This window comes from Mauremys mutica, chromosome 4 (assembly GCF_020497125.1).
Source record: "Mauremys mutica isolate MM-2020 ecotype Southern chromosome 4, ASM2049712v1, whole genome shotgun sequence".
Taxonomy (NCBI): domain Eukaryota; kingdom Metazoa; phylum Chordata; order Testudines; family Geoemydidae; genus Mauremys; species Mauremys mutica.
In genome coordinates, this window is record NC_059075.1 from 122,567,049 (window position 1) to 122,594,833 (window position 27,785).

The following is a 27,785-nucleotide window of genomic DNA, read 5'->3' on the forward strand; positions in this document are numbered from 1 at the left end:
TCCCATATGCTGGGGGTTTAATACAGCTCCTGCTGTCACTGTTCAAAGAGAGCCACGACCTGCCAGCATCCCCCTGCCCCCATAGGGGGGATGCTAAAGGGGACCCTCTACTGATCCTCCAGCTCCCCTTCACTAGAGGTGTATAGGGGAATCCCCAGCTCTGAGAGATGCCCCTCTCTGAGTGCTACAGGGGAATCCAGTTCAGAGCCACCCCATTGCCATGTCAGTGGGGGCTAAAGTGATCCCCAGCTCTGAGCCCCCACCCCATTTTGCTCTCTAGGGATGCCCAGCTATGAGCCCCCCCAATTCCACCTTCTCTGTGGATCAAGCAGCCTCCCCCTGCTAGTTCTATTACAGAGGTCCCGCTGTAGCCCCCGCATGTCCATCCAGACGCTTCTGGGCCCATGGTGGGGTGGGGCGCCACCCAGGAGTCGAAGATGTCTGTGTCCTCTCTTCTCCGCCAAGTGGGCAGCGTCGGGACGTCCTCATGCAGCACCATAGGGCCCACTAGCTATGGCCCTTGGTGTGCGGGGGGCGGCAGACGGCCTGCAGGGCCTGCTCAGGGAGGCGCGAGGGCTGGGTCAGGATGGCCGTGAGCTTGCTGAGCTGCAGGAGGGAGCTGGAGATAGCTGCAGGGGAAGGAGAAATTAGCACCAGCTCCAGCTGGAAGCTGTCCACCCACATCCTTACCCCAAGTCTATCAGCCGGAAGAGCCCTGAGCTGGGCTTGGCAGGATGGGTAGAGAAGGGGGCTCAGAAAGCCCTGCCTACTGATCAGATTGTGGGGGAATGACTGGGGAGTGGGGGTGACATTGAATCCAGGGCAGGCACATTCCAAAGCAACCAGTGATTCTGGAGCCAACCTGCTTTGGAGTTTGGAGCCTAACTGTAGGGGTCTGATTTGGAAATACTTGGCTAGGGGAGTGATGCCTAATGGATAGAGTGGGAAGGGAAGCTGGGAGCCAGGACTCCTGGGTTTTAGTCCCAGCTCTGGAAGAGGAGTGGAGTCTAGTGGTTAGACTAGGGGGTGTCTAGGAGCCAGGACTCCTGGGTTCTATCTCCATTTCCACCACTGATGGGCTTTGATGGGGGTTACTACATCCTGTGTGCCCTGTGGATAAGGATACCCCCGTCAGGCAGGCAGGATGAATAAGTGCCCATCTCTGGGAGCTCAGGGGGCCCTACCTCAGGAAACAGGGTTTTCCTGTAGGCCGAGGGGGATTACAGAAGCTCCTTAAGAAGCTGGAATCCCTCTTCACCAGAGTGGGGCCCTTCCCCCCAGCTGCTGGGAGTGTGGGGATGTTTGGGCCTGGTGTGGGGGGTGGGACGTACCAGGGCGCAGCATGGGCAGGGCGCAGTGCTGCTCCAGCCAGCCCAGCACCGACTGGCAGAACTCCTTGGCACTGTGGGTGCTCACTGCTCCCCTGTAGCTCTCAAACAGCGGCTTGATGAGCATGCTGAACTGTGGGCAGAGCAGGGTTAAGGAGCATCCGCCTCCTGCCTGCCCCCTGCCTTGGAGCTACCTAAGGAGACCAGGAAGGGCCAGCTTAGTCCCCCACCTCCACCCACCACCTCCGGGGCCACCCCAATTCTGCAGGGATTGCCATTGCCCCCAGAGCCCCTTGTCCTGCCCTGCCCCGCCCCACCCCCAGAGACCCTTCCACTCTGCCCTGGGAAGAGCCATCCCTGCCCCCTCCCAGCCAGGGCCCTGTGGTGTCCCTGCCCCCCAGGATGCCCTGAATGCAATCATGCCAGCGGATACAAGCCAGAAGCGCCAGTTCTGCAGGGTGCGCTGGCGCACGTAGTCATCATACAGCTGGGCCATGTGGTCTAAGCGTGGAGGGGTCACCGGGGCCCCACTGGGGGGCAGCTGGCGCTGGAACTCCCTGGGATGAGAGGGGGCCAGAAGGTAAAACCAGTCTAGGGCACAGCCCTGCCCCTTCCCTGCACTCACCCAATGGCAGTGCTCAGCCACTCGATCTCACCCTGCAGGCCCCACCCCCTCTCTGTACTCACCCAAAGGCACTTCTCAGCCCCTCGATCTCACCCCACAGACCCTGCCCCTTCCCTGCATTCACCCAATGGCAGAGTTCAGCACCTCACTCTCATCCCACAGGCCTCGCCTGCTCTCTGCTCTCTTACCCAATGGTGGTACTCAGCTCTTCGATCACACCCCATAGGCCCCACCCCCTTCCTGCACTTGCCCAATGACAACAATCAGGCCACGCCCTCATCCCACACTCACCCAATGGCAGCACTCAGCTCCTCAATCTCGCCCCGCAGGCGCCGGGCTGTCTCCTGCACCTGCCGGCGCTCCTGCTGCAGCCGCCCCACGTACACCACACTTCTCTGCAGCAGCGTGGCCTTGCTGAGCTGGGGGAGACGGGCTGAGCATGAGACACAGCGGCCAGCCGGGCAGAGGGAGAGATGGGGTGGGACAGACGACGGACTGGGACGGGCAGAGAGGGGGGATGGGGAGGGATGTACAAAAGGCAGGGAGGAAGGGACGAGGACCCAGAGTGAGCAGAGAAGGAGATGGGGAGGGAGGGATGAGGACTAGGGATGGGCAGAGAGGGAGATGGGCGGGGGGGAAGACAAGGGTGAGGGACCAACAGAGAGACGGATGGATGAGGGACTGGGCCAGCCCAGCGAAGTGGGGCCAGGTGTTCCAGCACCCCCTGCTGGGGAGAACAGGGCCACGCAGTGGAGGGAAGAGCTAACTGGAGGGCTGGACAGCAGGGGTCCCATGTGGCATGTACCTTGACGCTGGGCTGGGCCAAGCCCGGCAGCACGAGGCTCGCGAGGGTGTCGAAGGCGCAGCTGATGTTCATGCGCCGGGTGTGGTCAGCAGAGGTAAAGCCGGCTCTTCGGCTGCCCTGCAGGATCCAATCAAAACCAGGCTGAGCCCCGCCTCAGGGATCAGGACTGACTCCTCTCTGACAGCACAGAGCCAGGAGCTAACACAAGGGGCAGTTATGCCCATCCAGCTCACGCATGGCACCCGCTGCAACACAGCACCCCCTGGCTGGGGCACTGGGCTCAGCACTGAGTATGAGGGGAGAGTGCCCCCCTACCAAGCCCCTACCCCACTTCAGGCAGCACAGCACTGGGGTCAACACTGCTGCTCCCTGCAGCACCTGGGCTTTCCCTGGGAAGTCTCCGTGCCACCCCACTCAGCGGGGAGGGGCCCGGGTATGAGTGGGTTGGTAGGGGCCCATGTTACCTTGGTGCTGGGGAGGCTGCAGGGCTGGTGGGAAGCATGGGGTCCCCTGCGCTCAGCTCTATCTTCGGACTTGGCATCTGGGGGAATCCAAAGGAGACAGGGAAACGTGGGTCGCTCACGTGCTGCTCCCCAGGGCCCAATAGGGCATGGTGAGTGAGCCATCCCACCACAGCACTTCTGGGCGCACGGGCTGGTGAGAGAACATGTCAGACCCAGCCCACTTCTAGAAGCAGAGGTCTGTTCATGTGGAGGAGAGAGGGCTCCAGATCCCACACTCTCAGGATCCACAGCATCGCTGATCTGGTGCTGGGAGTGAACCCTCCCCAGCTCCACCCTCACCATGGGGAGGAGCCTAAAACTGCAGCCTCCCCATGTCCTCCCCAGAATGGCGCATTCCAGATCAGCCCCAGGCAGCGCCAGCCTGGGGCCAAACCAGCCTCTGACCCACAGACCTGGCTGTCCTGGGTGTGATCACTCCTTGGTGCCATCCCCGAATCTGAGCAGCCAGGCCCCCAACCAGCAGGCAATGCAGGGTGAGCCACCCCCTAGTCACTCCATTCCCCTGAGCCAACCCCCTCCACACACACACAGGTGCCCCAGCCAACCCCATCTTGCCATCACCTCAGATCCTCCAGCCAGCCCCCATCTTGCCATCTCTTCAGATCCCCCAGCCAGCCCCCACATTGCCATTACCTCAGATCCCCCAGCCAGCCCCCACCTTGCCATCCCCTCAGATCCCCCAGCCAGCCCCCACCTTGCCATCCCCTCAGATCCCCCAGCCAGCCTCACCTTGCCAACACCTCAGATCCCCCAGCCAGCCCCCACATTGCCATTACCTCAGATCCTCCAGCCAATTCCCACCTTACCATTCTCCCAGGTCCCCCGAACCAGCCCCCCATCTTGCCATCCCCTCTGGTCCCCCCAGCCAGCCCGCCAACCTTGCCATCCCCACAGATCCCCCAGTCAGCCCCCACCTTCCCATCCCCTCAGATTATGAAGCCAGCCCCCACTTTGCCATCATCCCAGGTCCCCCCAGCCATCCCCCACCTTGCTATCCCCCCAGGTCCTCCAGCCAGCCCCCCACCTTACCATCACCCGATTCCCCAGCCAGCCCCTGACCTTGTCATCCCTCAGTCCCCCCAAGCTGGCCCCCTTTACACTTCCCCAGTCCCCCCAGCCCACCCCCCACCTTGCCATCCCCTCAACACGCCCTCTCTCCAGCCACCTATGAACCCACCAAGTTCCCACTCCCCAGATGATTCTTATGAGCCAACCACCTTCCTGCCCCCTAGCCTGATGCTCTTCCCCAGCTCCATCACCCATCTCCCCTGTCCCATCACCCCCAAGAGCCAAGCACCCACAGCGAAAGCCCATGTAATGAGGGGCTTGACAGTAGCACCCCGCATCTTACCAGTGCTGGAGGAGGCAGTGACAGAGCAAGGGTGGATGGGCTTCTCCATCAGCAGGACGCCTGCAGGAAGCTCTAGGGGGGTGCAGACCTAGAGGGGAGAGACGAGGAGGGAGTCAGCAGGGGAGGACAGAAATCTGCCCCAGTCACAAGCACTGGGGGAGAGCAGGGCACCCCTAAACCCAGTAGCGTTAGCTGAGTGATTCCTGGGTGGATTTAAATTGTATAGCTCATCAGCAGGGGGTGCTGTGACATCAGGGAGGAGGACAGCCGATAGATGCCCAGTGCTGCCCTCTCCAGCAGGGGGCACCAGGGAGGGGGAGGAGCCTGCACTGCCCAGTCCCACCCTCCCGAGCAGGGGGCACTGTGACATCAGGGAGGGGGGAGGAGCCTGCACCACCCAGCACCACCCTCCCCAGCAGGGGGCACTGTGACACCAGGGAGGGGGAGGAGCCTGTACTGCCCAGCCCCGCCCTCTCCAGCAGGGGGTGCTCTCACCTGGGAAGAGTCCCTGGCTGGAGCGAGAGGCTGTGTCAATGGGCCTGGGGGAAAAGGAAAGTGGGTAGAGGAGGAGTGAGGCTCTCCCACAGAGGTCACAGCTCCTAGGTAGTCACCTAGAGCAGTGTCTCTCCAGCCCTGGGTCTTGAGATGGCCCACATCTGAGGAGGAGGGGGAGAGGTTCTCCTGCACCGTGGACACCCCCACCCGCTCCTCCCACCAGCAACTCCATTGTTCTTCCCCCCCCCCCAAGAGCCCTCCCCTGCACACCCACACCAGCAATACCCCTTATGTTCAGCCTCCTGCCAACTCCCCCCCAGTATCTGGTCCCCCGCCCCGACAGCAACCCTCTGTGCCCAGTCCCCCGCGAGCAACTCCCCCCCCACACTGACCCCTCTGCCAGCAACACCCCCAGGCATGCCCAGTTCCCCAGCCCCACGCACCCGTCACCACCTGCCTGCCTGTAAAAGCAATGCCCCCTGTGCCCACTCTCCCCACCCCACACCTACTCCCCCTCATCCCACCACAACAGCATCTCCCCCCAGTGCCAGGCAGGCAGGCTGCGCTGCCCCCAGAAGCACATACCTGCTACGAGCAGGCGGGTAAGGAAGGCACTGGGGGCTGCCGGGGGGTGGCTGGAGGTGGGCGCTGGGGCAATGTGCTGTAGCTGCCGGGATTTGGCCCTGTTGGGCAGGGGGCCAGACACAGGCATGGCAAAGGTGCCTCCGGGGGAAGGAGGGTGCCGGGTGGGTGAAGGGAGCTTTTCGGCAGCTGTGTGGGTGATGTCGGAGAACACGAGGGTGGCTTGGGGGTGCTGCGTGGGAGGGCCTGGCGGGGGGGGGCTGACCCGCAGCGGGGAGGTGGGGAAGAGCGGCAGGAAGGTCTGGTGTCCGTTCAGGGGTGTCAGGGGCTCCAGGTCCAGGGGGAAGGAAAGGGGGGTGAGGGAGCCCCTGTGGAGAGGCAGCTCCTTAGTGCTGGTGGTCACATCCGGGTCACATGCGCTGGACAGAGAGCCCTGTGGGGCAGCAGCTGGCAGCAGCGTGGAGGCCTGGGGGAGAGGGGAGAGAAAATCAGCCTTGCCCTCCCCAGCAGGGGGCCTGCGGCACTAGGCCAGGGGGAGAGGCCTGTACCACCCAGCCTTGCCCTCCCAGCAGCGGGGGGGCTGTGACACAAGGGAGGGGCCTGCACCACCCAGCCCTGCAACAAGGAGGAGGTCATAGACCTTGCAGTGAAGGCGAAGCATGGGCTGCAATGTGATGCCAGCTGATCTCTGCAGACACAGGGCAGGGGCATTGCTGAGCAGTCAGATGGCAGCTGCTATTTGCTACTCACCTGGGTCACAGGCTGGGGGCGACAGGCAGCAAAGAAATCTGTGAAGGGAAAGAGAGAAAGGCTGAAAGGGAGGTGGAGAGATGAGGACAGGGGGAAGAGAGAGAAAGAAAATGCGAAGGACCTGGATAAATCAGAGCAGAATAACCATAACAGGAATGATCATGATTACATCACAACACTCGGTACAAATGGCAGCGTCAGAGCTCAGACCTAGGAGACCCCAGAGCTGGGATTGCAGGGGGCTGTGGGTAAGGATTGAGGGGCATCGGCAGAGCTGGAGGGTGGGAGGGTCCCAGGTCTCAGATCTCAAAGGGGGACTGCAGGTCAGGATTGAGGGGCACTGGCAGAAGTAGGGGGGGCTGTGGGTCAGGATTATGGGGCACTGGCAGAACTATGGGGGGGAGCTCAGGTCTGGGCTAGCAGGGGGCTGTGGGTTGGGATTGAGGGGTGCTGGCAGAGCTGTGTGGCTGAAGGGTATGCAGGATTCCCTGGTGCGCAGTGGCTGGAGCCATAGCAGCAGTGGCTAGGGTGACAGCTATGGGTTGGTCTGGTGTGTGCATGGTAATTCTGGGCATATGGGCAAACCCCTTGATGAAATGGTGGTCCACTGTTCCAATTACCTCATCTTGAATATGGGGAGGTGGCCTGGAGACACTACATATCCCAGATGCACTGCTCCAATTTGACCTGAGACACTTCACTGGGTCCATGCTGGGACCCGTAGTCTCAGCCAGCTGCCCCTTGGCATCAGGGATGTTGGCAGTCGGGGCGTGGCCATCCAGCTAGCCTGGGCAGCATCTGGGCCCAGCCCTACGTGCAGCAGCAGGACGAACAGACGTGGGGGCCCACTCTGTACCTTTCTTGGCAGCGGCTACTTGAGCGACAGACAAGAGGAGTTTCAGGGAGTCAGAGGAGCTAGAGGCGACAGAGGAGGCACAGCTGAGCCGCTGGAGGCTGGGGCTGGCGGCCCCAAAGGGAGAGCTGGCCGGGCTGTCTGTTGGGTCCAAGTGAGGAGCGGGAAGAGAGAGACAGAGAGAGACTGAAATAAGGCTCCTTGGCATATAGCCCTGGTGTTCTGCCAAGGCCCTGCAGCAGGAAGTTCTGCTGGTGTGTCCCATGCTGCGGGGGCAGCTCTCTGTCCACAATCACTTCACAATCTCTCTGCCACTTCCCTTTGATGAGCCAGTCAGACAATGCCAGGCCTGCAGGGCCAAACCCCATTCCATGCCCCCTGAGCTTGCCAGTCCTCTGCCCTGGGGCTGGATTGGAGCCGGTGTCTCCTAGAGGGGAGAGTCCCCATGCTAGGATAGCTGCCCTGGGGCACAGAGAGCAGGGGGCATCTCTTTCAGGGCAGTAAACAGTGTTTAAGCTTCCTCTGTAGGGGCCAGTCTGTAGAGAGCACAGCGCCCCGCCCCGCCAGGGGCGGGGTTCAGGTGAGATACTGGGCGGCTCTCCCCACCATGGTATCTCCGCCTGGCCTGTAGCGTGTGAGGTAGCAGGCGGCTCAGCAAGCATCTAGCAGAGGCCTGGATCTGTGAGGAAGAGCAGTCTCTGCAGCCAGCTGAGCTAGCAGTGGGTCGGCCACAGGCCAGGCCATGAGCAGCACTCAGCTACACAATATGCCCATGGGGATTTCCAATTCCCCCCAGCAACAGATTAACAGGGTGCTCCAGCATGGTGGGGAGAAGACACCACTGGTCTGACCCAGGGCAGCCAGGAGGGGACACCTGGCTGATTCCCTCTATTGCCAGGCAGCATGGTGTTTGGAAACCTTCTCACCGCCCCTGTGCACCAGGATTGCCCAGCTCACCCCAGATGGGATCTGTGCACAGTGGCCAGTGAAAGTTACCATGAATGGGATCCAGGGTGTCCATGAAATCCTCTCCGAAGTTAGGGTGCAGCTGGGTCAGGGTGGGCTGAATCATGTCCGCGTTGAATTGGTGAGCTGGGGATATGGGGATGGGAATCAGACACAGCACCAGCCGCTCCCATTCCGCCCAAAGCAGAGCCCTGCCCCACCCACCTCGCTCCCCTCAGGTACCAAACTGCCAGGCAGGGAACGAGGTTTCTAGGGGGGCCCATTCACACCCCTAGATAGAGAGGGGCAAAGATCCGGAGACAGGAATCCTTGGGGGATACAAGGGGGTCAGAGCTCAGGACTGCCCCCTTTTAGCACTTGGGGGGCAGGAGATGCAAATGAGAGAAGGGGAGAAATGGGAAAAAGGGGCTGAGACCTGGAGAGGGGAATGCCTATAGGGCACGGAGAGGGGAATCCCCTGTGTTAGGGACGCTGACCAGAGCTCACCAAGGCTGCGGGGGTTGGGCCCCCCATACGGGTTGCGGCTGTAGAAGATGGTGTCGGCCAGGTCAGAGATGAGGCTGTCCAGGGTGTCCAGGTCGAGCTCCATGGGGCAACTGCCCTTGGCCTCACTGCTCAGCCCCTCGCCCTGGATGGCATGAGCCGCTTCCTGCCCAAATGAGGAGGGGGACAGAGAGAGATAATTGGTGACCCAGAGCCTGTGACAGACGGGACAATAATTGGCAGCACCCTGAACAAACCCTGCTGAGTTAAGGTGAAGTGTCTTGGGAGGTCGCTGTATATTAAAGCTGTGTCCGGATTACTGTGGAAGGATGTAACTCTAAGGGGGAGACAGGACTAATGCAAACCCTGGGAAGTGGCTCGTGCTTCAAAGGACTCTTTAAAGCGATGGGCTAGACTAGACTGATTTTTTAGTTAAGTTTCCTAGGAAATACTTGGGAACGGAGGGGATGCAAGTTAGTGGAGTTACCGTTTTGAAGCAGTGCCTTGGGGAGAAACCCATTGCCTGGCTGATACCTATTCACACTCTTCAAAGGGGCTAAAGGAGGGACTCCCTAACTCTTGGGGGAGCTAGTTCTGAGTGACAGCTGCTATGAACTGGTGACCACAGAAATATCCCTGGGTGAGGTCGGAAGGATTGATCACCGGACAGAGCCCTTGACCTCTGATAAGCTTATTACCAGTGTGTAGCTCGTGTTATTGTTTCTATGTTTTCTCTGTAATGCTTTTACCTTAAGAATAAAAGTGCCTGCTCAGAAAAGCCACGTGATCACTTGTAACTGCTAGCAATGTCATTGTTATTAGTCTCTGATGAGAACGCCCAGCACAGATGCTGGCCTGTTTAGACAATCTGCTTTGCTGTGGGATTTCACAGCACAGTCAGGGGACTGTGCAGCCTGAAAATGCCCCAGGCAGGGCGAGAAAGATGTGTGTCTCCACCCCAAGAAAAGTGGTGTCTGAGAAGCGTGCAGCTAAGAGGGAGTGCCCTTGCAGGACCACAGAGGGGGAACAGAGGTGCAGATGCATCTTACGCAGGGGCTCTGGAGTGCCATTTAAAGTGGAAGGGGGCAGCAGCATAGATTTGGCCCCCCTGCCACCCGCCCCTCCTCTTCCCTTCTCACGTGCTCCCCCCGCTCCACCAGCCTGACCTCCTGGCCTATGAACCCATCCATCCACCACCTCCAAATCTGAGTTTGATGCACCAGGTTGCAGTGCCACTCATGGCTAGGCCACGGCCCAGGTAGTCTTCCTAGCTCTGCAGCCGATGCCATGTACCAAGACAGGGTCAGGAACTCTGGCTGGGAGGGGGAGCTCCCAGCTACCTCAGTCTCAGCTTCTCCCAGCAGGGGACGCTGTAGGGAATGGGGCAGGAGTGCTGGGAATGGGGAGAACTCTGGGCTACTCCAGTTCCAGCCTCTTCCAGCAGAAGGTGCTGCAAGCTGTAGGGACAGAGCAAGGAATCTGTACCTGGGTGGATAAAGACTCAGGTTTATCTTTCTTCTTCTGGACCTAAACATTAAACAAACAGGAGCTTTAAAACCAACACATGGTCCTTGCCCACGAGTCCAGGGCATCGTGTCCTCTGGCATGGGGCTGTTGCCCATTCAATCCCCATCCTCAGCAGGCTGGGATTTCACTGACCCAGCCTTTGCTTTCTCAATCACTGAGGTAAATTTGGGTGATCTGAGAAGGAAGTGGGGGAATCGTGAGGGAGGCATGTCCCACCAGCTTAGCATTATAGCAGCTGGGGAGATCTACAGAGGGCTGTGGGCAGGCAAGGGTGGCTGCTGGCAGAGATGACAGCCAGCTCTCCAGTGATGGAGGGAGGGGGAAAGGGACTGATGGATGGATGGAGTATGGATTCCAAGGAAACCCACAGTTGGGCATTGAGTCACCACTAGACTGCAGAGCAGTAATGGCAGTTTCTCTCTACCTGGAAACTGCTCCTTACTTGGCATAGAGATCTCAAAGTTTTACACCCCGGGAGGGAGGGGAGGGGCGCTTAGTTTTACTCCTGATGGGCACATCACAGAACCCATCCCCCACTGCTGCCAACTTGCCCCTAGATGGCAGTGGCAGCAGAGAGGCTGAATACAAAGCCGGTCTGGAGGCCACAGCATCTACTGCTGCCTGGGCTGTACCTCCTCTGGTATACAGGACAGTGGCCTCTGGGCCTGCTAGCAGACCAGGGCACTGTTCAGAGCAGGGAGAGGGGTCCATAGATGCAGGGGGGGTGGTGGTGGTGGGGTCTTACCTGTGTGCAGAAGTATGTCCGCCACTTGTGATACTCTCGAATGACCACTCCGATCTGGTGCTTCCAGTACTTCTCTTCCATGCTCACGGCCTGCAAGGCAAGGGCAGGGTGGGGCTAGAGCCAATCGAAAAATGGGGGTGAGGGGGAGTTTCTACAGAAAATTCAGATTTTTCAGCAGAAATTCAAAAACCAAAAAATCTCAGCTAAAAAATGAAATATTTCAATTAATAAATGCTACAGCTGTGCCCCATGAGAGCTGTAGTTTGAGTGCCTCGTGCTCCCATTCTCCCCTATAAGGTGGCCTTCCCGGTTGGACTACATTTCCCATGAGCACCAAAAACTCCCCTCTTGGCAAAGGGAGGCTGTGCACTATGGGCATCCCTGACCATGATGCATCATGGGAGATGTAGTCCCACTGGGGAAGAGACTGGGGACATCAGGAAACTGAATCACAACTCCCATGATGCATCACAATCTGATCTCTCGGAGACAGGAGGCTGTGCATCATGGAATTCCCTGGCCCATGGTACATCATGGAAGATGTAATCCAGCTGGGGAGTCCTGTCAGTGGAGGAGACTGAGGGCCAATTCCTAAAGGCACTACAGCAGCACTGCTAAATCACAACATTTCAATTTTTGGGCATTCCGTTTTCCAATGAAAAATCAGAATTTCCCTGCAAAGCAGACACTTTTTGTGGAAATTCTGTTTTGTGGAAAACCCATCTTCTGCCAAAGGCAGTTTGAATGGAAAAATATCAGAGAGCCCTTTTGAGGACCCCATATGGGGAAGAGGAGTGGAGAGGTGACCCTAGGACTAGTGGGTCAGAGTCCTCTTGGGAGGGGAGGGGCGGGGTAAGTGAGGGGCAACCCTCAGGGGAGAGGAGGCAAGGAGGAGCTATGAAGTAATCTGTGTCACTGGTGCAATAAAATCTCTTGTAGGAGAGGAGCCCCTTGCAGTGCCCTTCACCCCCATGTGCTCACCTCCGGTTTGCGATGGTCGTCCCCGACACTGCACTCCAGCGGCGTCACAAAATTGCACACAGGGTTCTTTCTCCTCTCCACATCTGCAGGGGACAAGAAACAACAGCTGCCTTTGCTATAGCCTCCTCCGCCACTGACTAGGGAGCACTCCCATGGGGATTATGCAATGGGGCATAAGGCCTTTCCCCTCGAGGGGTCACCGGCTCTGATCTGGCCCCATGGTAGGGAGACTGGCTGTCTCAGGGCAGGGGGGTGGGGTTGGGGGAATGGGACATGAGGTCTTCCCCTCTAGGGTGGGGCAGTGACTGAAAGCTCCTTACATGGTGCTCTGTCAAGTGAAGCAGGTTCTTGCTGCCCTGAAAGTGACTCTTGCCTCGCCCACTCAGCATAGAGCCCTGGTAACTGAGCAGCCCCTCTGGCATGATGGCTACTCTGCTTGGTCAGCTCACCCTGCCACTGCCTGCGCTGTGCCCACTCTGGGGAGACTCCAGAGCCCCATGTGCCCTTGGGCAACCCCAGACCCCACTCACACTGCAGGTACCATGCCCTCCAGATGGCATTATTGAGCCGGATTTTGTCACGCGGCAGCAGCTTCAGGCCTTTGAACGTTTTCCATTTGGGGGACACAATTTTCCCACTATGAAAAACATAAGGAACAAAATCCTTTAATGATTCAGGTCCAGAGGGAAGGGGACGCGGGCAGGGAAGGACAGAGCTTAATGGGAAGAGCAAGCCAATGACAGAAGAGAACAGAGATGGAGAAGGGACAGGAATCCTGTACAGAACAAGTCAGTATCGCACCCCACCAGGCACCCGCACTCACCCCATACACCACCCCATGGATCCCGTACAGAGCAGGTCAGTATCCCCCACCAGACACCCCCACTCACCCCATACATCACCCCATGGATCCTGTACAGAGCAGGTCAATCTCCTTCCCAACCAGACACTCGCACTCACCGCATATGCCACCCCATGGATCCAATACAGAGGAGGTCAGTATCCTGCCTCACCAGACACTCCCGTTCACCCCATACACCACCCCATGGATCCCGCACAGAGCCCAATTTCCACCCCATCCACACACAGGAAAACCTCTGACCTGTGTTTGGAGATATTTCACGCTCAGGCTAGCTGGTCCAACTATGTGAATAGGTTAGAACCCAGGCTCTGGTTTAACTTGGGCTGGAACCCACCCACTTTGCAGTGAGGATGCAGGCTAAATCATTTGAGTGCTGATAGTCCTCCAATGCCTTCCCACAATTCCCCACAAGGACAGACAAATTCTGCTGCAATTAACACAACTGATTTGGAAAGAATCCGAGTGTCTCAGCACAAAGAACCAGGGGATAATCAATCTGACATACACAGGAAAGTGTAGAAACAGTGAGGACATGGTTGGGCTTTGCAGTGAGGACGTTGACACCTAGGCCAACCTGGGTGCCAATCACCCAGGGCTAACTGTGCAGTGAAGACATGCCCTAGGACAGTGGGTCTCAAACTTTTTTACTGGTGATCCCTTTCACATTGCAAGCCTCTGAGTGCGACCCCCCTAATAAATTAAACAACCTTTTAAATATATTTAACACCATTATAAATGCTGGAGGCAAGTGGAGTTTGGGGTGGAGGTTGACAGCTCGCAACCCCCTTGGTAATGACCTCACAACCCCGAGGGTTGAGAACCTCTGATCTAAGAGATGCAGGACATTAAGAAATGAAAAGACTCTCCGGGCTTCTCCACATGGGGACGTTTCTTTGGTGGATCTAGTTTTTTTGGCACAGACTTCCTTGCATCCAAACACACAAGTTCTTTTTTCAACGTTATCTGATGTCTTATCCTGTGCTGGAAGTTATCATCATCCACATCATCAGGCTAAGCCACAAAGGCAAATGGCATGCCACCTGGTTCAGTCTCTAGCTAGGTCCATAAGACAGTCTGGCTGGATGTTCAGTCTCTGTCCATCATCAGAAGTCTTCCTGTGCCACCAAACCTTTTGGTGTCCATGTGATGGCTGGCCAAGTAGTGACATTCCTGGGTAAACACACTTAGTAATTTGTTGGTCTTCCATCCTAGTAATATGTCTGTGGCCTGGTCTACACTACGAGTTTAGGTTGAATTTAGCAGCATTACATCAATTTAACCCTGCACCCGTCCACACGACGAAGCTGGTTTTTTTTACTCAGAGTGTTCTTAAAATCGATTTCTGTACTCCTCACCCGACAAGGGGATTAGCGCTGAAATCGACATCACCGGGTCGAATTTGGGGTAGTTTGGACGCAATTCGACGGTATTGGCCTTCAGGAGCTATCCCAGAGTGCTCCATTGTGACTGCGCTGGACAGCACTTTGAACTCAGATGCACTAGCCAGGTACACAGGAAAAGCCCCGGGAACTTTTGAATTTAATTTCCTGTTTGGCCAGCGTGGCAAACTCAGCAGTCCTCAGCAACACCGGTGACCATGCAGTCCCCCCAGAATGTTTCTACGTTCCCCCTATCATCTCCATCCCTAAGGTTATTGTAGATTAGAAAGTGAAAAAAACGCACTCGGGATTACATGTTTTCCGAGCTCGTCCAGTCCTCTCACACTGATAGGGCACAGTGTAATGCATGGAGGCATTCAGTGGCAGAGGCCAGGAAAGAATTGCTGTGTTTGCTTAACAGCAAAAGTATCATGCCTTGCTAGCGATCCTGCCCTAGCCAGGTCGCTGTGTCAGACTTGGGTCAGGGCAGGACCACTTTGTGAGCAGGAAGGCCTTAGATATAGACATTGCATTAGGTAGCTTCTGTAGCTAGAGAAAACATTCCTGTGCATTTGGCAGTATATAGCAAAAAAAGAGAAGCCCTGTAGTGTAGTGGTTATCATGTTCACCTAACACACGAACCATCCCTGGTTCAAAACCAGGTGGAAACAGGTCACTTTCCTTTTTCTGACTCCCCTCCTGCATTTTTAGTCTTAGAACAGACCATGCTGTGAAATTTTACTTCGAATTATATCAATTATGAGTTAAATAATATGGAAGCTCTCTCTAAGTTATAGTCCCGGGTTCCTTATCCTTTCAGCTGCTCTGGTTAGGGGTGGGGGAAAATTTTCATGAAGCCTTTTATAGGGACTAATGCTATCTAGGACTCTGAAATAATCTTAACGTGGCCCATAGAGTGCAATCCTTCGTTCTGGATTTGTCATTCCACAAGTTGAACTGCTCCTTACTACTGTTCAGGCTTCATGAGCCATGGGAGCAAGGGGCAGGCTGGGGTAGATGCGACCGCACTGTGCTGCTGGCTAGGAGAGTAGCCTGAGGCAGAAGCCTCCAGCTCGCATGATATTCTAGGCAGGACTAAATCTCCATGAGACGAAACCTAAAGAAGAGAATGACCTGGAGTCACTCCCATTTGGTGCTCTAAGAGGAGGACAGCCATGGCTGTCCAGGCACCCCTGATCGACTTCACCAAGGTCTGCCAGCTGAGCAGCACCCTGGCTGGCAGGAACCAGCAGACGGAGCCCCAGACCGGCAGCGAGCTGAGCCGCTCACCCCGCTGCCGGTCTGGGGCTCCATCCGCCAACCCGCTCAGCCTCTTGCCTGCCTGGGGTTCCGATCATCCAGGCAGGCAGCAGGCTTAGCGGGTCCGGTGGACTGGACCCCAGAATAAAGGTGTGAAACAATTGTCTGCCGTCGCTTTCACGGGGGTGGGGGTGGCCTGATGACATGTACCCAGAACCACCCATGACAAAGCTTTTGCCCCATCAGGCATTGGGAGCTCAACCCAGAATTCCAATGGGCGGTGGAGCCTGCAGGAACTGTGGGATAGCTACCCACAGTGCAATGCTCTGAAAGTCGACACTAGCCTCGGTACTGTGGACACACTCTGTCAAGTTAATGGTCTTAATAGCCTTAAGTGGGGACACACACAATCGACTGTATAAAATCGATTTCTAAAAAATTGACTTCTATAAATTCAACCTAATTTCGTAGTGTAGACATACCCTTAACCAAGAAAGCCACTGAGCCTGAACCTGTGCTGATGGCAACGGTTCAGCAATAATCTCCTTATTGCTAATCTTGCCCTGCCACTTGATATGGAGCAGCTGATGAAGACGACAAGAATAAAAAACGTCCTTCTGCTGCTCTTCAGCCTTCCTCAGCGCCCACATTTCACTGCCACACGTTTCCTGGACTGATCCTGGAGAGCCCTGCTTTGGAAGTGACATAACTCTATTCCGGAATGAGCTGTAAGGTTTGTGTGAATGCATCCCAATTTTGGATTATCTACACTGCTTCAGATAGCCTTCCCATAATGCTATACTTCACATGATCTAATGGTCCCTTCTGGCTTTAAACTCTATGATTTGTATGCCCTCCACTGCTCCAGGAACATCTTGACCATATGTCACACATGCACACTCAGGGTTAAATACCAGCATACACTCGAATATGCACCTTTGTGATCACAGCTCGTGGCAAGCTCACATCCCCCAATCCCTTATAGCAAGCCATGCCCTGTACTTCCATACATCCCGTACAGAGCAGGTTAGTATCCCCCACCATACACCTCCGCTCACCCCATACACCACCCCATAGATCTGTGAGGTGCCATCCAGAGGTCTGGGACTTCTATGGGATGGAGAGCATGTCCACTTCCATCTACCCAAGAATCACCATAACGCAGATCTAGAAGTGGCTATGGCAGCAAATGAAGGAGAAGAGGCATTCTTGGGATGAGACACCAGCACAAAGAGCTCTGGCAGAATTGCAAAACCAAGACCTCTCTGGACATGCGCTTATTGTGAGGGGCTGAACTGGATTTTTGCCAGGGTGCCCACTGCGGAACCCCTGTATGCTGGATTGTTTGCCCATACCATCAAGAGGCACCCAGTCTATCACAGACCCCTAGGAGATTCCCCCAGACAGCCAAGATCTCTTTGGCACACCAAACACTGAACCAAAGACACAGGGAGAGCCAGTGTTGGAGATAGCCCCTGAGATCCAGCCATTAAGGGTTGTGTGCTGTGTTACAATTATCTGTCTAGGTTCCGGCACTATAGGGGGATGTAAACAACTCTGATCCAGGTACTGGCTGGGTACTGTCATGTTGGGCAGACAACGCTCTGCGGAAGGACAGATGTGTCCATCCCTGGCCATTGTCCTTAGTTCTCTGCCTGCTTGGCTTTTATTCCTGACATGCTCAAAATGGCATGAGCACCACAAAGTTGAAGCTAACAAGGGTTTATGTCCTGAAATATTGAATCCCACATCCATGGCCCAAACATGCCAGTCCCTACTCCCTTTCCGGTGCTGCTTGATGCTCCTTCCTGGTGGACTGGGGCAACCCCCATCTCCTCTCCAGTGTCATGTGGTTCAAGGTAGCTGCACAGTGCGATAAACGCAAACACACTGCGTGGCAGGCATTTTTACTGCAGCAGCAGAACAGGAGAAAGCAATAGAAACTGTATTTAGGATTCCAGTGTGATCAGTGCCCTGGTCTTGAATTGTTTCTCTTTGTTCTCCAAGCACTTGGCACTGCATGGCCCTTGCAGAGAGAGCGGTTATCAGTGCTGAACACCTGGCAAACCTCCAAGAAAGACACATTTGCTAGATCCCAGCAGAAGGCAAGAAGAGTGGAGGGAAAGATTCACACTGCAGAAGAAAAAGAGAGAGGAGCACAGGGAGCAGTCTGAGAGGGTGTCAGATAATAAAAACCACTTGTGAATCGTGCTAACAAAACTCAGAAATGCACCTCTCACTGTAAAAGTATCAAAATGCAAAATACGAACAGTCGAAGTCCCTCGTTTTGGGCATTGAGTAGGAGGGTTAAATTCCACCAGATCCCTTGGAACTGGCCTATACCCCAGTCTAAAAGACAAGTCCAGTCTTAATATAGATGTGGGGTAATAAATAGTGATAATATAGTGGCAAACTCATTGTCCAGGCAAGAGGCTTCTGAACCAACAGTGGCTGACCCTACTGCATCAATTTAAGAGAGGTGTGATCCATGAACCTCTTCATGCCAACTGGCATGGGGCACAAAGGGAGTACACAGGTGTTACAAGAATCTCCTGTGTCTGATATGTACGTTCCGATTCACCAAAGAATGTCATGTGAGGTCTCAAGTAAAGGCTGGTGTCACAGTGGTTAACAATATCATGGCAAAACGCATATACAGATTGTTGACCTACAACCCTGCCCTGAATGTTTGCTATATTGCTTAAAAGTTATATTATAATGATGTTAAGCGGCATAATGGGTCTATCAGAAGCCTAATTATGGTCACCTGGAACACCACACCCAGACCAAAGGCAGGTTTAAGTTTATTATAGTCATGGAAATGGTCACATATGGCCATGAATCCGTGTGGGTTATATAACGTAAGGGTATAAAGCTCTAAAGATTTACCCTAAGCCAGCAGTGGTCAATTATTTTTTGTCAAGGTCCAAATTTCTTGGTCAAAGCATAGTCAGGATCCAGACTCCAGAAAAAATAATAAAAAAATAATAACTATAATGATGATAATAAGTAAATAAAAATATTTTGGGGTCCATTCATAAAATGTCTGGCAGCCCAGATTTGGCCCACAGTCTGCCTATTGACTACCCTGTCCCTAAGCCCTTGGGTTCATTGGCTTCCCAAAATGGTGTCAACTAGAACAGGACCTGTTCTCTGATGTGCTCCATGATTCCTTCGACCTTTGTTTTCCTCCATTTTAGGAAAATATGAGTTTGTTCATAATGCTAAAAGCTATCTCTCTGGAGCTTCATGTTGTTTGGTTATATTAATGAATGGACTTATTTGGATGTTAAATAAAGCATTTATCTGTATCTGTTGTGTCTCATGAATCCCATACTCAAAAACAATCAGCTGTGTAGCTGCCTGAAGGGAAGAACCTGTGATAATAATAAATATTATTGGTACAACTATGTGTGAAAAATCCACATCCCTGAGTAATGAAGTTAACCTGATCTAATCCCTGGTGTAGACAGTGCTAGGTCAATCGGAGAATTCCTAGCTACTGCCTGTTGAAAAGGCAGAGTACCTACATCAACAGGGAGAACCTCTCCCTGTTGGTGTAGGTAGCATCTTCATTGACGCGCAACAGCTTTGCCACTGCAGTGTTTTAAGCGTGGAGAAGCCCTCAAGACTGTGAATTTTTCACATCCCTGAGCAATAAAGCTAGGTCAACCTAAATTTTTGGCACCAACCAAACCTAAAAATGGTTTTATATGTACACTGGAATCTGGAGCTTTCTTTACAATTTACAAGTGATGAGCCTATTAACAGGCCTATGTCCCATCTTTTTAAACTGTCTTTAGAGAAGTTTTTGTTCTGTTGGGGCTTTTTATATATTGGGCATTTCATTTAGGCAAAACTTTACAACCAAGCTAATATTATTTTTTAAAGGTTGGGATAGTGTTGGTGTCATTAGGCATGACTCTAGGTAACTCAGGAGGGTGGAAAGCCACAGTGTCAATGAAGCCTTTCTGTAGTAGGCCTGAATGAACTAAAGTCACTCCATGTCTGACCAAAGCGCTTCCATGTTTATGTTTGAACTTTAATCGACCTAACAGGCCAGCAACAGAGAATGGTTATCAGTTACAACACCTGTACCAGAAGGTAATAATGAGGCCTGTTATAATGAGGCCTGCTTGCTTCTGGCTAAGGGGCAAAATAACAGATCAAAAGAAATAAAACAAGATAACAGTTCAAAGAAGAGTTACTAACGAGCTAGGCTGGTTTTTGCCAAGTATGACTTAACTGCTTAATGTAATTGCTATTGCAAAGTGTATTTGCTACATGGGAATGAAAGGTGGGGGGAGAGGGAGAAATAGAAGAGGCTTAGCTAAAGTTATGTATAAAAAGAGAAAAGGGGCTTGTAACTGTGTGCTTGATTTGAGATGTGTCTGTCTCCGAGCATCCCGCTTTGAGATCTCAAATAAACTTTGTCTGCTTCTCCACCTTGGTGTGTTTATTGGAGCAAAGCACACCGGGCAATGAACCGCTGTTGCTGCCTCGGGCATTCTGTGCCGGCAACAATAGTGTAGCTTTTAAACACTGTAATTTCTATTGCACTAGATCAGGGGTCGGCAACCTTTCAGAAGTGATGTGCTGAGTCTTCGTTTATTCACTCTAATTTAAGGTTTCGCGTGCCAGTAATACATTTTAATGTTTTTAGAAGGTCTCTTTCTATAAGTCTATAATATATAACTAAACTATTGTTGTATGTAAAGTAAATAAGGTTTTTAAAATGTTTAAGAAGCTTCATTTAAAATTAAATTAAAATGCAGAGCCCCTCAGACCGGTGACCAGGACCTGGGCAGTGTGAGTGCCACTGAAAATCTGCTCGTGTGCTGCCTTCGGCACGCGTGCCATAGGTTGCCTACCCCTGCACTAGATCTCTTCCTCTGTGATTAAGATAAAACCAAAATGTTTTTGAGAGGTGGGATGGAGACAGGAGTGGGATTGATAGAGGCTACAGTTTTAAAGGCACTATGCATATTCCTAAGGGAAACCGCAAGCGCAGAATTAATGTCCCCCACAGATTACTTCTCCCCGCAAAATCATTGATTCTGATGGGGAGGCGAAGGAAAGCTGAAATTACACCCTTCACCCACCAGGGGCTGATATGGTGCCAGAAGAGAGGTCAGCTGATTCACAGGCTGGAGCCGCCAGCCGCAGAGAGGGACAGGGCAGAGGCTGCCTTCCTCACAGCACCCTGCCCGCAGGGCCAGGTGAGGAGGCATGGGATATGGGGGGACAGACCGAGCGGGGCACACAGGGCTGCTGGGGATCACACAGATTAGGATGCAGAAGGGCTAGTGGGGGAATAGACTGGGGTGGAGGCACAGAAGCTAGTGGGGTGACAACATTGAGCCAGGAGCTGAATGGGAATGGATGTGCAGGACCACATGGAGATGGTGGCGGGGGGAGGCAGGGATACATGGGGACGGGGCAGCTACGCCTGGCTGAATGGGGAGCGGGGGTGCAGGGACAAATGAAGACGGGGGCAGCTATGCCTAGCTGAGTGAAGGTGCAGGGATACCTGGGCAAAGGGTGGGGATGCGGGGCCACATAGGGACAGGGGAAGATGTGCCTGACTGAATGGGGGAGGCTAGGGGTCAGCCAGGGTCAGCCAGGGTCTGCCTGGGGAGGTTCCCTAACAATCCTTTCCCCTCAAAAAAACCCTGTTCCATACTTCTCCCACCCACACCCAACAACCCTCCAGGTTCACTCCCAGGCTCCTTCCCAGCAATTACTTCCCTCTCCCTCAACTCCTCCGTTACCCCTGTCTCCTCCAAGCCTTTGCAGTGCTTCTGAAGGGTGCAGGAAATACATTTCTGTATTGTCGTTTAAATGAATTATTACTCAGAGTTCTGTATTAATATGCCTAATAAAGAATCTATTTGTCAAAAAAAACCATTTCTTGAATCTTACTTACTGACAGGTATTTTGAAATAAATTACCAAAATAACTGAAACTAGATTGTGTTATTTTGACAAATAAAATATGCTGAATTTTAAAATATTGTGCATAAGAACATACATGTGATTGTGCACAGACTTTTTAATTTTTTGGCACAGAATATCTCCAGGTTTATATACAATGCAGAGTTTTGTATAAGGGCATGAAAATTAATTCTTTGGAGCTGCTTCAATCTGATAAATAAAATGGGGAAAAAGTATTTGTTTTGCAGAAAGTTCTGTAAAAATTGCTACAAAAATGTAGACACTGATGCATTTTCATTATATCAATGCACTTTTTTATCAATCAAAAAAAAAGTTTGCGCTTGAAGTTTTGCACCTCTGTGGCTGCACAGTGTAGCTATTGGCTTCCCTCCCACCATCATTCTTTCTATGCTTCATGTTTAGGCACTGCAATTCTTTTAGAGCCTCAATGTGTGGCTTGGGGTACTAACAAACAAAAGTTTTTGCTGCTTTTGAGGTAATTCTATAAAATATCACTAAGGCTGTAAAGACAAGAATATTAATTATGTTACAATGTTTTCCCATCTCTGCCAGAAAAAACCAATCTTGCAGTTTTGCCCTAGTATGGATACTCATTCCTCCTGATGCTTTTGTGTTATTTACTTACTCTTTCTGACCACCTGTGAAAAGTAATTAGAAAAAAATTAAAAAGGGGTAACACAATGATGAGGTTGGGAAGAGTTTCTGTATGTGTTTACCCTTGCTAAAACACAACAACTAACAATGAACAGACACAAAACTGCTTCACTAAAGATTTCAAACATTTGTTAAAATGTCCCTCAAAATCCTAATGCTCTGTTTTGTCATGTTACCATTAGCATGGGTTACTCTGTGAGTTGGTTTTGTGACTTTTAATTTTTTTTATTTTGCTAAATGTGTCATATGAGTTAATAATGCAAAATATTTACTGCTAAGGCATTCCATGTATTTTAAGAACATTTTGTTTGTTTCCACTGCCTCTCAAATACAAAAATAGTTTTCCCTAATACCCAATTCCTGCTTTTATTTTACTTAAACACAAGTTTAATCAATTTATTTAATCGACATTCCATACCATACATTCTGAAAGTGTTACAACAAAAAGGGCATAGGTTGTGGAAAAAGCAGTAAAAAGTGTTATCAACTCTTTTACATAAAATAGTTTAAACTAGCTCTTCATTTTGTCAGCACCATAAGATTTCTTGTAAGTTAGCTCTGTGTCTGTGTTGTCTAAAATGATGCTGAAAAACTAGTATGCACGTGTGTGACTTATCTATAAAACAAACATAATTGGAATTATGCTTAAGGTAGTTTATCTATAAAACAGTATCCAATTTGGTTTGAATCTATGATTGTGTGCTTAATTGTTTTGAGAAAGAGGAGGGAAGGGTGGATGTAAGTGCTCTGTGCTGAAGGGGCAGGGAGAAATAACATTCTTATCTTTGATAAAAAAAAGTGTAATTGACTTTTTTTTTAATGTAAAATAGTTTAAACTAGTGCATTTTGTCAACACGGGGTGTATTAACCAATTTTACACTGTTCAATTTCTTTTAAGTTAGGCTGTGTGTATTTTGTATAAAATAATGCTGAAAAAACAAGTATGAAAATGTGTTTGGGAAGGTGACTTATCTATAAAATAATATAAAACTGGTTTGACTATGCTTACAGAAGTTTATCTATAAAATAGTATACAAGTTGGCTTCAACGTATGTTTAATTGTTTTTGGGAAGCAGGGTGGCAGGGAGGGGTTAGTGGTGCTGTGTATTTGTGTGCTGTTTGCCCTTATTTATTTATTTGTAAGTCATTCAAAAAGTTTACAAAATTTAAGAGGCCTCTAATGCAACTTAAGCCAACAGGCTTGGTCTTCCATTTTTTAAAGACAAATGCTAAAGGCATTACCGAGAAAGAGGAAAATTGATTCCTGGTACAGGTTAAAACCAAATAATGCTAATTGCTAAATTTATGGCTAATTGCTAAAGAAATCTACACACATGCTCTTTTTGACTGGTATTTTATCTCTAATTTACATTTTAATATGTTACAACCAGTAAAGTACTGTGTTCATCATGACAGGAAAATATTAATGGATAAATCCACGAAGTACTGTGCTCAGCGTGAGTCTGGAAAATGGGATGCATTTTAATATTCTATGCCATATGATTCCTTAAGACACCCCGTCATTAAAGAATATCTTTTGACTGGCTCAGCCAAAGAAGTTTTGTGCCATCTGGCCAGTAACAATCTGTGAGGTAAGATGCTTTTCTCTGTCTTCTTTCCTTCCTTTCTGTTTCAAAACTTTCATGGTTATCTTGTGTCTGTCATCTGTAATATGTAACAAGCTCTCTGGTTATAGTTTCTTTCTCTATCGCTAATATTTTGTGACTTCTGTACAATTGTTTAATGAACTTTATTTAGAATTGTACTAACTGCAAACAATTATTTTTTTCTAAATATGTATACTTATGTGTATTGATATATCTCCTTTATTCCTCTTTGTACAATTATTTAATGACTTTATTTAGAAATGCACTAACAAGATAAAAAGAATATTTTCCTCTAAAAATTCATGTTTTTTATATATATACACACACACATACACTTCTTTATTCTGTTGTTACTAAGATTTTGTAAATTATTTAATGACTTTTAAAAATAAATATACAAAAAAAATGCATAAACCTATATTTTTATCTAAAAATGCATTATTCTATATAATGCTTTTCCTTTATTCCCTTAACCTTAAGGCGTTATTTAAAATTGACTAACTGATTATAAAATATTTTTCTCTACAAATGCCTATTATACACACAGAGAGAGAGAGAGAGAGAGAGTGTATTCTGTCATTACTAAGATTTTTGTAAATTATGTAGTGCCTTTATTTAGAAATATAGTATGTTAAAATCATGTTTCTCTCAAAATGCAAGTTAACACTTTTCCTCTGTTATCTACAAAAAGAACAGGAGTACTTGTAAAAGCAGCAAAGAGTCCTGTGGCACCTTATAGACAGACATATTGGAGCATGAGCTTTCGTGGGTGAATACCCACTTTGTCGGATGCATCACCCACGAAAGCTCATGCTCCAATATGTCTGTTAGTCTATAAGGTGCCACAGGACTCTTTGCTGCTTTTACAGATCCAGACTAACACGGCTACCCCTCTGATACAGGAGTACTTGTGGCACCTTTCAGAGACTAACAAAGGTGCCACAAGTACTCCTGTTCTTTTTGCGGATACAGACTAACATGGCGGCTACTCTGAAACTTCTATTATCTGTCATTCAGACTTTGTATACCTGTTTACTAGATAGTATTGAAAATAGCTCAGTGGTTTGAGCATTGGCCTGCTAAACCCAGGGTTGTGAGCTCAATCCTTGAGGGGGCCACTTAGGGATCTGTGGCAAAAATCTGGGGATTGGCCCTGCTTTGAGCAGGGGGTTGGACTAGATGACCTCCTGAGGTCCCTTCCAACCCTGAGATTCTATGATTCTAGTGGACCAGAGAGATATTTCAGCCCTCCCATCCAGAGGATTTTAGGGCATATCTATCTGATCAAATACTTTAGATCAGTGGTCCCCAACCTTTTTTGTCTGGGCAGCGGTCGAGCATCTGCCATTTTGGCAGATGCTCGACCACCGGCCAGGACGCGGGCGCATTTAGATGCCCTCGCGGGCGCCATGGCACCCATGGGCACCACGTTGGGGACCCCTATTTTAGATGTTCTGGGGGGTGGAAGGGAGAAACAAGGGGTGCTAACTGGCCAATTAGCTGTAATTCACAGTCAATTAACACCCCCAAAGTCATTCCCTGCCTCTCAGTGCCCAAATCATGCCCATGCTCCCAGTGCAAACTGAGATAATCCGGCTAAACAGTAATCTAAATTTGCACTGACACCATACACAAAACAAAATACTTTGTGCTCAGGAGGATGGAGGAGGGATTCAGGGCTGTTAATTAACTGTACATTACAACTAATTTCAAAAGTAACACCCCTGGCTTCTCCTTGAGTATCTTAGGCTTATTTATAAAATTATGGAAATTTCCTGACCAAAATCTCTGTTACGGTTGAGGGTTTCCAGTGGTAACTTAACAAACACTCTATAAGGAATATTGTAGTATAAAAAAAACACAAGCCAAGCATAGCAATTGCACGAAATTCAGAGTTAATCTTAAACTTAAAGCGAAAGCTTTGAAAGGGTGGAAATGTACAGTCAGGCTCAGCACGGGATGCCTTGAGGAAATCTCGCAGACACAACTGTGTACATCTGCACACCAAAGATTTCCTTCCTTCTCAGGAGGGCCTACAAATGCTGTCTGACTTGTCCAGGCATCGTGCAACCTCCTATGCAGCCCCGCAAAAGAGATGCTCTTTCCCACGCCGTGATCTGACAATGGAAGAGCAAAGGCAGCCCTTCTTCAGTACAATGCCATGTGCTGCCACATACACAAGTCAGTGATGTATTGGGTGTATACAAACCTCACAGGCCTGGAGCAGGAAATTACAGCACTAGCATGATGAAGAGAGCAAAGGTTAGAGCAGTGAGGAAGTGTCCTACTTACAAATGGCTTCCTCTGTATAGATTCATAGATTCCAAGGCCTGAAGGGGCCATTGTGGTCATTCTAGTCTGACCTCCTGTTTAATACCCCAAAATCATTCCTAGAGCAGAGCTTTTAGAAAAACATCCAATCTTGATTTACAAATTGCCAGTGATAGAGAATCCACCACAAGCATTGCTAAATTGTTCCAGTGGTTAATTACTCTCACAGCCAAAAATTCACACCTTATCTCCAGTCTGAATTTGTCTAGCTTCAACATCTAGCCATTGGCTCATGTTCTACCTTTCTCTGCTAGATTGAAGAGCCCATTATTAAATATTTGTTCCCCATGTAGGTACTTACAGACTGTAATCAAGTCACCCCTTAGCCTTCTCTTTGTTAAGCTAAATAGACTGCACTCCTTGAGTCTCTCACTATACGGGCATGTTTTCTAATATTTTAATAATTCTTGTGGCTCTTCTCTGAACACTCTCCAATTTATCAACATCCTTCTTGAATTGTGGACCCCAGACCTGGACACAGGATTCCAGCAGCGGTCACACCCGTGTCAAATACAGAGGTAAAATAACCTTGCTACTCCTACTGGAGAGTCACACTCCCAGCTCCCCCTCCCCACTGAGATCCACACTATGAGGCACTACAGTGAGAACTCACCCTCTCAGCTCATGCCCATGGTGGAATCTGTGCCCTGGGGCACTAATATCATGATTCACACCCCCAGGTCTCCCCAGGAGGATCCACACCCAAGGCACCAGCATTCACACCCTCAGCCATGCCCAGCAGGATCCATGCCCCGGGGCACTAACACCAGGATTCATATTCCCGCCCCCACCTCACCACAGGATCCGTGCCCCAGGGCACCCGTGCCAGGATCCACAGTCCCAGCCCCGCCCCCCCCCCAACAGGATCCATGCTGCGGGGCACTAGCGCCAGGATTCACACTCCCCTGCTCTCAGGATCCGTGCCCTGGGGCCCTAACGCCAGGATGCACATTCCCAACCCCAACCCCCCCACAGGATCGTTTTTCCACCCTCTCACCTGTAGGCGAGTGTCATGCACTCAAAGAGCTTGGTGAGGGATGCGTCGATGCTGAGGGCGCCGCTGCTACAAGGGCCAAAGCGGTAGGTCCGGCACGTGCAGGCGTTGACTGTGTCGAAGTCGTAGGCGTCCCCGGGCACTGCGTCTTGCTCACCCGCCCCAGCCCCCTCCCGCCAGTCGCCAGCCCTCAGCTCCACAGCCCCCACCTGCTCTGCCATGCTCCCAACCACAGCCCTGCCCCCCGGGTCCAGCTCGGGGTCAGCATGCGGCTCCGACACCATGAAGTGGCCGCTGTGGATGATCTGGGGTCGCGACATCCTGGGCAACCAGGGCGCGTCCCTAGCAACTGCCTGGCAGTGCCACAATCACCAAGCCAACACACCCCTGTCGCCAAGGCAACCAGAATGTTGGTGGAGGCTTAATCGCTCCCAAAAAATTGGTCACTGGCAGGAAGTGGAGCGCAGGCTATAACTGTGCCAGGCCCCTGCTCCAGGCTCCCATAGCAACAAGGAAGAAACCTCGCGGGCATGAGCAGCACCTCCCCCTCTGCGCAGGGCACGATGGGAATTATAGTCCCCTCGCACTCTCCCACACTGATCGCTCGCCTGGCAGACACAAGATGGCGCCCGAGCCCAGACGCCGCTGCATAGAACTACATTTCCCGATCTGCCCCGCGGCCGGCGGGAGGCGCAGGCTGGCGGTGTGCATGGGCTGCTGGGGACTGTA

The 27,785-nt window shown here is 51.4% G+C and overlaps 1 protein-coding gene across 5 annotated transcripts; it reads right to left on the minus strand.

Moving 5' to 3' along the window:
* On the minus strand, positions 1-27,593 carry LOC123369955 (MLX-interacting protein-like). Of its 5 annotated transcripts, none has more exons than XM_045016062.1 (17): positions 27,060-27,593; positions 12,546-12,652; positions 12,016-12,098; positions 11,035-11,148; positions 10,103-10,219; positions 8,766-8,928; positions 8,310-8,405; positions 6,461-6,498; positions 5,714-6,176; positions 5,129-5,172; positions 4,634-4,721; positions 3,223-3,299; positions 2,759-2,875; positions 2,245-2,372; positions 1,762-1,885; positions 1,332-1,461; positions 1-629 (listed from the first exon to the last, which is right to left on the minus strand). In XM_045016062.1, exons 1-17 carry the CDS (start codon positions 27,374-27,376, stop codon positions 508-510), a joined length of 2,328 nt encoding a protein of 775 aa, XP_044871997.1. In that variant the 5' UTR covers positions 27,377-27,593; the 3' UTR covers positions 1-507. The 5 variants fall into 5 exon arrangements, with proteins under 5 accessions (XP_044871997.1, XP_044871998.1, XP_044871999.1 ...); XM_045016063.1 differs by having other exon boundaries at positions 11,035-11,124; positions 27,060-27,592; XM_045016064.1 differs by lacking the exon at positions 10,103-10,219 and adding an exon at positions 10,248-10,289 and having other exon boundaries at positions 27,060-27,591.
* Positions 27,594-27,785: the final 192 nt, after the last annotated feature.

Bases quoted from the DNA above. Each gene is read 5' to 3' on its own strand.
- LOC123369955 (XM_045016062.1), bottom strand. From the start codon at position 27,376: ATGTCGCGACCCCAGATCATCCACAGCGGCCACTTCATGGTGTCGGAG. The intron at 12,099-12,545 runs GTGAGTGGGGTC...TGTCCCCTGCAG, and splicing joins GAGGGCATGGTACCTGCAGT to ATGTGGAGAGGAGAAAGAAC. The intron at 10,220-11,034 runs GTAAGACCCCAC...CTGTCCCTACAG, and splicing joins GGACATACTTCTGCACACAG to CTTGCAGCACCTTCTGCTGG.